At 49.5% G+C, this 10,316-nt stretch overlaps 2 protein-coding genes across 3 annotated transcripts in view; one reads left to right on the top strand and one right to left on the bottom strand.

Annotated features, from left to right (window-relative positions):
- The window catches only part of STK10 (serine/threonine kinase 10), a 9,512-nt gene extending 9,325 nt beyond the window's left edge, over positions 1-187 (top strand). The window contains exon 18 of the mRNA XM_009587804.1: positions 80-187. Coding sequence (XP_009586099.1) covers positions 80-187 — 108 coding nt within the window. The remainder of the gene's footprint in view (positions 1-79) is intronic.
- A 1,538-nt stretch (positions 188-1,725) lies between these two features.
- Positions 1,726-10,025, bottom strand: NCAPH (non-SMC condensin I complex, subunit H). Of its 2 annotated transcripts, none has more exons than XM_009587802.1 (15): positions 9,939-10,025; positions 8,756-8,894; positions 8,088-8,206; positions 7,563-7,752; positions 6,889-6,980; positions 6,529-6,734; positions 5,910-6,058; positions 5,259-5,365; positions 4,714-4,836; positions 4,291-4,392; positions 3,435-3,602; positions 2,998-3,114; positions 2,661-2,746; positions 2,251-2,326; positions 1,726-1,785 (listed from the first exon to the last, which is right to left on the bottom strand). In XM_009587802.1, exons 1-15 carry the CDS (start codon positions 9,984-9,986, stop codon positions 1,726-1,728), a joined length of 1,782 nt encoding a protein of 593 aa, XP_009586097.1. In that variant the 5' UTR covers positions 9,987-10,025. The 2 variants fall into 2 exon arrangements, with proteins under 2 accessions (XP_009586097.1, XP_009586098.1); XM_009587803.1 differs by having other exon boundaries at positions 6,637-6,734.
- Positions 10,026-10,316: the final 291 nt, after the last annotated feature.

The raw sequence follows: 10,316 nt of genomic DNA, 5'->3' as shown, positions 1-10,316 counted from the left end.
CGATGGAGGGTTGCTCTCCACGCCGCAAGCCCCTGCGACGCGGGGCAGGGGACATAGCGACGCTGCTTTTCTTCTCCAGATGCTGGAGGAGGAACTGGGGAACTCGCTGCCGGTGCAGCGGCGAGGAGGGCGGCACGCCCCCCAGGGCAGCAACAGGATCACCCGCTTCTTCCACCTCCTCTCCTGACACTATGCTGCAGATTACTGGGGAGCAAGAGAGGCAGGCAGCTGCCTGGGGACCAGTCCCACGGCTCTGCTGGGAGATGGGACTGAAGGATCTCAAAGGCAACGTGAGGGGCCTGGGGGATGCTGAGTCCCGGGGCTGAGCGGCCGGGCAGGACGTGGTATGGACGGGGATGGCATGCGTGGGTGTGTTCAAGCCTACCCGCACTGTGCTGGAGGGGCTGGGGTGAAGCAGGTGCTGCCACCCCGAAATCGCCCCAGAAGCCCCTCGGGGAAGTCTCCCCCACTGGTCTCGAAGCTGCAGATACAAGGGGGTTGCTGGCGCTTCCCGTGTGGATCACCCCTCAGCTGAATTGCAACTGAAGGAAATACATCCTTTCTTGAAGAAAGTCCCTGTTCGTGACTATTTTACTTAAAAACTCTCGTCCTGCGCCCCACCAGCACATCCTGTGCCCCCAACCTGCCCCCTCAGGCCAGCTCTCAGGGAGGGGGGTCCCGTGCCCAGCCTCTGCCCCAGGGGTGTCCTCAGGGGCAGAGTTGGCAGCACAGAGCCAGCGCTGGAGCCAGGTCTAGGCTCCACCACCACCCTGCACAGAGCTGTTGTCCTCCCACCTCGTCAGGGCCCTTAGGGCACTAATAAGCCCTAATGGCCTTGACCCACAGCCATGGCCCAGGAGCTCTATTTAAGCTCAGCTCAAGGGCTTCAGTCCCTGCCTCAGCTGTGTTGGGAGCGTTGGTCTCCCTGCTTCATCACCTCAGACCCAATCCTGACCCACAGACCGACTTCCCGGCTTGATCTTGGACCTGCTTCAGCACCATGAACTTGCCTGGTGATCTCAACTCTTGGTTGAACCTGGCCACCATCTCCGGGTTGGTCCTGCTCACATTGTTCAGGTATGGGAGGACTGGGTGCTGGGCTGGTGATGCTCCGGCTATGTGATCCCCCATGGCTCCCGGCTCGACTTTCTTTAGGGAGCAGCCCCGCTCTTGCTGCTCTCCGACACTCATGTGTTATTTTAACCTCTCTCCTGTTTTGGAGACTCCTTCTTCCCCATCTCAAAGGCCCACCTACAAAGTCTGTAGCAATTTATTATCTTTAAGCTCAGTATAAAAGATAAATCATTTCAGGGGATGAGCAGGACTACAGGAGGAACCGGAGACATGAGTAACAGTCCACATACTGGGAATTACAGACAGACAGTGAGGGACACATGGAGGAGCCTTCTGCTAGCAGGCGCTGGCGGTTCACAGTGAGATGGAGGAACTCTGCTACCCAGACCCAGGAAAGAGCTGATGGATCGAAGATGACAAGAGCCAGGCAGGCTGAGCCGCAACAGTCCATCTGTACAGGTCCTATGTTTAGGTAGGACATCCTCGATTTAAAAGTCTTCCTGAGGTGCAGAGACCAGTGGGATTTCTCAGCAACAGTGCTGGGAGGAGAAAAATCTGCCACTGATGAGATAGTCCAGAGCGAGCACCGGTCAGCTGGGAAGCTGAGCTTTGTCCTGTGGGTTAGCCCCGGAGGTCTGCTCCCCACAGGGCTCAGTTGCCTTGTTTCACTAGGACATCAGACAGGTCCTCTGTGCCCTCCAGCTTTAGATTCTGGGAATATAAAAGAAAAGCTAAGTCTGACAAAGCCAGACTCTTCCCCTCTGAGTCTAAAGGCCTGGCATAAAAAAACCACAGGAGGAAAGTTCAGAACAACCCCAGCCCCTTCTGTCACCATCAGTGCACGCAAGACCAAGGCTTCGCATCAGCTGTTGCTTCGGAGTCTGAAACGCTTACAATGCTTAAAACAACACTGAGCAACCAAGTGCTCACCTCTCTGCTGCCAGACCCAAGGACAAAAAAGGACAGACAGCAGTTAGGCTGGAAATGCTTCAAGTGCTTAACCGCAGGCTGTCGTTACCAGCGCATCAGCCTGATTTATGTTCACTATAAGCATGAAACAAGGACTTAAGTTGAGAAGTCCTGATGCAGCAAGAAAACGGCCCTGCTCCCGGTGCTTTTCACTGCGTATTTCACCCGCTGTTCCTACCATGTCTCCTATGTGCACGCTGTGCTTACCTTCTCATTTGCCAAGTGCAAGAGGCAGGCGAAGGCTAAGGGGACAGACAGATTGTTAGCCATCACAGAAGGCAGCCTACAAAAGAGAAGGGAGGAGGTTAGAATGGCCAGAGCCTACTGAAACCCGATGGATGGAGCATGCCTGCAAGGACCAGGTCGCCAAAGATTGGCTCCTCCCCAGGGAGCTGGTTTTCTCTACCTTTCCCCTCCCACCAGCAAAGAATTTGCCAAGCCGAATGCAATCCTAGCTCCCCCAGGCAAACCCAGAGGGCAAGAGAAGAGCTTTTTTTTTTTTCCCCATCAGGGTTCAGTTAGCAGGTTGTAATAGACACAGGGGGGGTCAGCGTTTGCCCAAACTCAGCTGAAGTCTGTCCCCATCTTCAGTCCAACCTTTTTTAGGGCCTCTCTACCTGCGAAGCAGTTCCTTTGTGATGCCGCTGAAGACCTTCTCGCCTGCTACCACTGATGTGTCCTTCTCTTTCTCTGCATCTTCCATCTATTTAGCAAAAAGACAGACACTGCTGAGACAGATTTTGCTCCCCAGTACTTAGCCCTGTGTTCAGAGAAAAACCACTGCAAGTTACACTCAGTCTGTCCTTACCAACCATCCCATGGGAGCAAGACTACTAGAAAGGAATTGCTGCTAAACCTGCCCAAGACTGTCTCTGCAGGAGTTAAGCACAGTTACCTGCAGGGCATTCTCTTATCCTGGGGCCTATTGAGGTATCTGGCTCCCCCTGCACTCACCTCTGCCACTGTTTGTTTCTTCTGTCCATCAGTCAAGAGGTCCCACATGTTTTTCTTCAACCTCTTCATGTCCATTTTCTTGGCTGTCTTTGCATACTGAATCGCTATCTTATTGACCTGATGAAAAGAAGTCTAGGGTTAGCTGAGAGCAACTGAGCAGAAGCTGCAGCACTATCCTCAATCAGGACCACAGGAACAATCAAAACGTGGTTCTCCTTGGGAACAACGGTGAATGCTATCTTACTACTAAACCTTTGATTTTTAATTCCCTTCTCTTACACAAGGGTTCATCTGGGAACAAAGTGTCCAGCAGCAAACCCAGGATCCTGCACCAGGGAAGCTGTCTCAAGACTTCTAACCACCCGAGGTGTTGAGAGGCTTTGCTCCAGACCTGCCCAGTGAGCAGCTCACAGCTCGGCGACAATGCGAGTCCTTACCTTCTGGGGCTCAGCAATGAGGTTCAGCTCTCCGTATGTTGTAATATCGACATTGCCGACAACTCCGTTGAGCTCAGCGTCTTGACCCTCGGGGTGGGCGGTAAGGTTGAACTCTCCCATTTGGCCGATGAATTGAACGGGGTCATTATCATCATCGCTGTCTGCAGCCTGATCAAGAAGAGACAGAGCAGTGAGGCCACCCAGAGACATCTTTGAGGAGCCAGAGATGTCCTGCACTGAGATGACAAGAGCACCTGCCTCTCAGGAGGGTGGCGATACCTGCCCACCTTCCCCATGGAACACGTTCTTATTCAGCCTCTCCCCACGGCGCTTAGGCTGGGCTAAGGCTAAACTCAAGGGAGATCTAGAGCGCAGAGTATCAAAAGACTGTTCCACATGGAAAGATAACAGAGACGAGGGCTCTCCTGGCAGTGTGGGACCAGCCGAGACTTGTCACAAACACACTCAGGAGGCAGTGCCGGCCTGGCAGAAAGCTGAAGCTTTCAAAGAAATCTACTTCAACAGGAGCTTGAAACAGCTGGGAGCAAACCTCACAGTGTAGACATGATTGCAGAGGTGAGCAATGGTATTTACTCCTACTTTAGGGCACAGGCGTATGGAAAAGGCTGGAATGGAGATTCTGCAGCAAATTGACTAGCAAACACCAAAGGCAGAGAGTTTAGTTAATGTCGTTAGAATAAGGGGACAGGGGTGTGCGCAGAGAGTTCTGCAACTTTGTCATAATCTGCAGCTCCAATTATTTTTTGCTAGTAATTCTGGACACAGATTCTTCCTAAATTATTTCCATCACATATCGAATATAGGCAACAGAAAGAAATCTTCTTGTTCCAGTTACCTGCAGTGCAGGGCAGAAATTGGAGGTGTCATTGGGGTTGTTGTAATCGTACTCGCTGATCTTGTGATCCAACGAGCTGTCCGGCTCCGACGTCCTGCAGAGCTACAGAGACAAAACCAGGAGTCAGGAAAGGAAAAACCCTAAATCCTCCCCAAGCAATGCCTGCACCTTGTTCCTTCATCACCTCCCCTTTTCCCAGCCTGCTGGCTCTTCCTCCTCCTCCTCCTCCTCGCATACCAGCTCTCTAGCAAAGCACAACAGCTAAGCACAGCTGCTTCGGCATCCACAAGCGGGTCAGTTCAGTGAGAGACATGCTGGCCCGTCTCCAACCCTGAGGAGCATCCCAAAGCACTTCAAGCATTTGGTGAAGAGTGGTTTTGTGCATGGAATCATTGCCAACAGGCTTTTAGAGAAGACTCTTACCTTAACAGTTGGTTTGAGGAACAGCTGGAGAATGTTGTTAGGGTCGTAGTTGAAGTCTGTGGGAAGCGTGGTGCTCTTCACATTCTGGCTTTCCAGAATGGATCTGGCTAGAGTTACAGATGCCTGGGGAAGGTAATAAATACCGTTATCCACTACTTGGAAGATTAATGCACAAGTAAGTGCTTTGAACAGAGGTCTTCATCTGAAAGGGGGCAAGTTCTGAGATGCCTCCAAAGAGGAGTTCCACACTGGTCCAGTCAGTGCACCCAGTGGCTCCTGCGCAGCATCCTGGGACACACAGCTGGACCTGCAGGCTCTCTTGGACTGACAGGAAGAATCCAGCCCGATTCTCCACCCCAAGGTTGGTAAAACTCTCTACTTGTAACATGACCTGGAGTCAGAAGACCCTGCATCATGGAACATACATGATGTTGGGTTTACAGAGCCAGTTTCAGAGCAGCATGAGATGAGTGGTTTGCAGACAACAGTTCCAAGACACATTGATATGGCAAGAGAGCAGAAAGAAGCAGAAACTCAGCACGTACCTTGGTCTTACGGAAATATGCCTCAAAGTCAATATCCTCATCAAAGTTAATTTCAAACGCTTTCTTTGCACTCCTTTTCTTGGCCTCTTTTTCAGAGTCAGCATCTGCTGCAGAAAGGAAGGAAACTGTCAGTGCTTTGTGACAGAGTAAGGACAACGAGCTCACTCCTGACTTGAGCATCTGCTCCACACAAAAATGTCACCTACAAGGACTTTTCCCTTTGTTATGGGAAAGCAATAGGTGGTGTTCTCAGCTTCATATTTTAAAGGGATCATTATCTTTTTATAGAAGCAGAAAGTGTAATTTGATCTTCAGTTTTTATGCAGAAGGTGGGAAACCACAGCAGAAGCTGTATTAGTGCTAGTATCTCCTACTGCTGCAGTGAGAGACACCCCCTCAACTTTGAGCATTATTAACAAACCCAAACAATAGAGAATACGTTAGACACCAAAGGATCTGCATGTGACTGAGAGCCTTCCTGGTGTCTGAAGTCAGTACTGCTTCCCATCTGGCTAGAAAAGAGCCATGCAGGCTTGTCCCCTTCTTTACTGTCCCTACTTTGTGACTCAGATGCCACCCATCTCCAAAGGTAAGCAGGACTTGGCAGTAGCCGCATCTGTAGCATATGAGGCGCTGTCTCTACATACGTACATTTGTGTCGAGGTTTGAAACGCCAGTGCTCTGGGCCAGCCCACATTGACAGAGTTCGGGGACTGAAGTAGGAGTATTCCCCTGGTTTCATAGAGAGATGAAGGCACATGCTCCCGATGTCTCCCTCTCCAAAAGGAACCGCATCAATTCTGGAAAGTGCACACATGCTGCTCAGTGAAATCATTCCTTTGGCACACACCGGGCCTGAGTGTGCATTTAATATCCACATCAGCTCTGTACAGACATCGCCCGCTCCCTCTGCCGGCATGTGTGCAGGACTCCTGCTCTTTAATCAGTGAACGGGACTGTGGGTGTTCACTGTCTGGAGTCCCTGAGGCTGCTGCAAGAACAGAGGTGGATTTGCCAAAGGGCAGCCTGAAAACTGGGCAGCAGAGTGAGCAGACAATCAATCACCCTGGGGATGACCATACGAAAAGGTCCTCTTGGAGGGTAGAGATATTACTGTAATGCATTCCTGGACGTACCCGAAACTTGAGCAGAAAGCAAGCTATAGCCAGATGGGAAACGTGTACACAGTAAATTAAAGATTCCCCAGAGAGCTGCCAGAAGTTGTCACTTGCTATCAAAGCACAGCTATAAATTATCAGTGATTACTCACCTCTTGCTGTTGCAGACTGTTCCAAAGGAGTTGAGGTTTTCTGTGAATTCCCCAATCTTGTCTGCTACTCTACTCCTAGGGGAGTCAGAACTGAAGTCGTCATCTGGCAGGGTGGGAACACAGTCTTCCACATCGCTGTCTATCTCTGCATCGATATTGAACACTTGGTCGCTCTTCTTAAATTTATCCAACAGGGCTGACACTGACTGTAGGAGAAGAAAGTGCTCAGGAAAAAAATTGCAGGGTACCAGCGGCCCCGCAGTGCAACATCCCACTGCCCTGTGTATCTCAGAGATCACTTTGGAGGTGAGCACAGAATACAGCTCAAGTATCACACCCAGCACAGAGCTACAAACATACCTCATCGTGGGATTCAGCATCCCACTTTGTAAACTGGAAACCAGCCAGCGAAGAGCAGATAGGGCGTTTTTCAATGCACTGCACTAGCAGGGCTAGAGACAAGGAGAGCAAGGAGAAGAGATTAGATATAGGCTGAAACAACCAGCACCTAAAACAAGTGCCTGGCATTAAATCATTCTTAAGGCCACGTATGTAGGCAGCCCTTCATGCACGTAGGGCAGCGCAGGGCTCACTGCAAAAGCAGTCAGGCTCATTTCTCAGCAGAAGGGGAGAGTTCAATTGCTACACTAACTCGAGGGTGGGCATAACGCTGGGAATCTTACCAGAGCAGTGGGGTTTCGTAATAGGTACAGGCTCAAAACACTCTAAGGTCAGTCCTTAACCTGGAGCACACTAATCTGAACTGCTGCACAGCTCAGACCACATATACGTGCTGTGTGACAGATCTGCCAGAGGTTAAGCTACCACCTAGTAACCTAAAACCTACAAAGGTCCTGTTTTTCCAGCAACCAGTCTCAACTTGAGCAGAATCAGAGCCATGGTGCCACAGGGTAGCCAAGCAGTAAACAAAAGCACAAGTCAAGCTGGCTGAGACTAAAATGAGCACGCTTGGGAGATGAAAAGGATCGAAAGGTCTGGATGGGCCCCTTTGCTTAGTGGTTACCGGCACTCACGCTTTAAATCCATCACTTTCACAGGATCAGAGTTTGGCACTGTGAGTGTCTCTGAAGAAGGGAGAGGCACGATCTTCGAGTCAAAGAGGAGCTCACTGTGACAGCTTTGGGTATGCAGCCCGGTGAGGAAAATGCCAGCTGTGCTGCATTCATCAAAAGATGCGGCTGTTTTCTGGAACATGGGGTCAACCTACAGGTGCGGAATGAAGCAGACAATCAAGGAATGGAGTAGATGGAGGAAATGAAGCAGGTCTCTGCAGGAGACTTAAGTACAGATCCGAAGGGAGAATGACCCATGCATCTTTGTCAGCGAAGAGGGAGCTCTCACAGCTGCCTCACACAGGAGGAATATACGTGACTAGGAACAATCTTGCTATAATAGCAGAATTCACAGACGTGCATGTGAATGTTAGAGCCCAAGAGAGGAATGCACAATAAGGAAAACAATAGAAATGAGAAAGATGAGGCAACATCTCCTTTTCCTCCACCAGAACGCAGCTGCTACAGCAGCCCCCCTCCACCCACCTCGCATCTGCAATTAGCCTCCGACACATTGATGTTATTCAAGTTCTGCTCGATGGTTTTGAATGAGTGCTTTTTCTTTGTCTGAACTCTCTTGACAGCCTCAGGAGTTGGACTGTCTTCTAAAAGGAAAAGAACAACAAGTTACACTTGAAAAACTTGCCAAAAAACCTTACGGAGGGATGGCACAACTTTTACTGCAGTTTGTACGACAAACTCACAAAAACCCAGTGGGCGTGAACTTACCCAATTAGGTATCTATTAGCATGAACCACCAATGTTTTATTGGCTGGATGCTGCATTTCTTTTTATCGACTCTATTTTATCTTAACAGCACATTTTCATTTCAAAGCAAAGGACAGCAAAGAGTTGGGCACTTCATTTTTAATGTTTCAGATTAGGCCGCCTTTGGTTTGCATTCAAATCCGATGGGCCAAATCGCTGAACACAGGATTGAGCAACAGATTCAGGTTCTCATCTCAACCCTCCCTGCTCAAGCACTCAGGCAAACTAATTTGGGATTTCCCAGCCCTTGAAAAATGAAGTTAGCCGTTCTCTCCTAGATGTACAAAGCACTTTGAAATTCACGGGTGCTATGTAAGTACACTGACATTTCTCTTACGTGCAGGTGGAACAGGAACAGCTTAACAAAAAATGAGTGAATGGCACACCTCCTTCTGGGCTGTCCAGGTCTTTCGTAGGTGCCGAGTCCTTGCCCAAGCCTCCAAGAACTTTGTAGGTATCTGCATGGACTGCATCCACGCGCACGGCGTAAATCTTCGCACTGGCATCAAGCGTGCCAGCTGCTATCTGACGGGAGGAACAAAGTATGCAATTTTTACTTAGAAAGTAAAAAGTCTTACCTGGAAGATGCAAACGCAGAAGACAAGCTGCAGACCTGAATTTCTGAATGCTCTCCATTAAAAGCAAAATTGTGAACAACTGGAAAAGGATTTATCCTGAAACGTACCGGAGACCTAGGTGCACAGCAGGGGTCAAGATGTGTCTTCCCAGGCAGAGCCTACAGTTTGCTTTATCAGGTCTTTTGGAAGGGATCACACAGAAGAATACTTAAAAAGTTGCCGAGATTAAGCAATGGGGAGAAGCAGAAAGGTCCAGATTTGCATCTGCCAAGAGACCTCTCTCCTCCACCTCTCCTTCATGCCTTCTTTTAGGCCATCCTCTTGCTATCATTCTATTTTCCCAAATTATGAAGTCAAAAGAGGTGAAGCGCAGGAGATGCCAAGTGCCCTTTTCGATCACAGATCCCCCCCAGGAAGATGAAGGACCACCCACTGAAAACCTGTGCACTGTTTCCCATCCTTTCCTCAGTTTCATCAATCATAAGACGGCTAGCTCAGGGGTTCCTTGAGGCCACGTTCATAAAGCTCTGCCATTTGTTCACTCATCCAAGAATTCAGTTCTCCCTCCTAGCATCAGTGAACTATTATAGCGAGTAAGTCTTTGCCCCGGCAAGTTCTTATTCTGATCCATCCCAGATCAAAATTAGTCTGGGAGTTAGCCACGCTAACTTCCTTTCTTTTCCAGCCTTGTTTTATTACTGGTTGTAACACCCAGTATTTACCTCAGAAGTCTCACAAGTCTTACTTTTAAACAAGCTCTCCTTTTGAAGGACCAGAACTGAAAGAATTTAGCCTCTAATTTCTGTGGTACAAAAGGATTCAACACTAAGCTTCTGTGAAAGTTACTGTGCTGCTTCTACCTGTTATTTTTAGTGGAAGTAACCAGGTCAGTTACCTTCAGCATTATTTGAGGTTTGTTATTGACTAAACCTTAGGCTAAATGCCAGTCAGAGACAAAGCACCGCCGTGACCAGGCAGCGATTCCTCTCACCTTGAAATTGGTCAGTTCAGAGTCCTTCTGTTTCAGGATCTCGGTCATGTAGTCTATCAGGTGTAAGCCAAAGGCATTCTTCGTGGTGATTTTCTGAAATAAAGCACAGCTCAGAACTGATCCCCTGGAAAATGACACCTGTCAAAACTGTGTGAACCCTCATCCCACGGGGGTATTTATAGCAGCACCGAGGCGATACGGCCTGTGCCACGTCCTGCTTTGTTCCTGCTGGGAAGGCAGCAACAGAGGCCGTGGCTTGGATCAGGGACATGGCTCAGGGGGCTTGGAAGAAGAATAACCGCGTAGCCAAGGCTCAAGGAGTTTAAAATCCCTCCCGGCCTTGCAACCACTGCCAGACAGAGGTGGTGTGAAAGGGGC

The sequence above is a fragment of the Fulmarus glacialis genome, unplaced genomic scaffold, assembly GCF_000690835.1.
Source record: "Fulmarus glacialis isolate BGI_N327 unplaced genomic scaffold, ASM69083v1 scaffold6491, whole genome shotgun sequence".
NCBI classification, from domain to species: domain Eukaryota; kingdom Metazoa; phylum Chordata; class Aves; order Procellariiformes; family Procellariidae; genus Fulmarus; species Fulmarus glacialis.
This window is presented reverse-complemented; position numbering and strand designations above follow the sequence as displayed.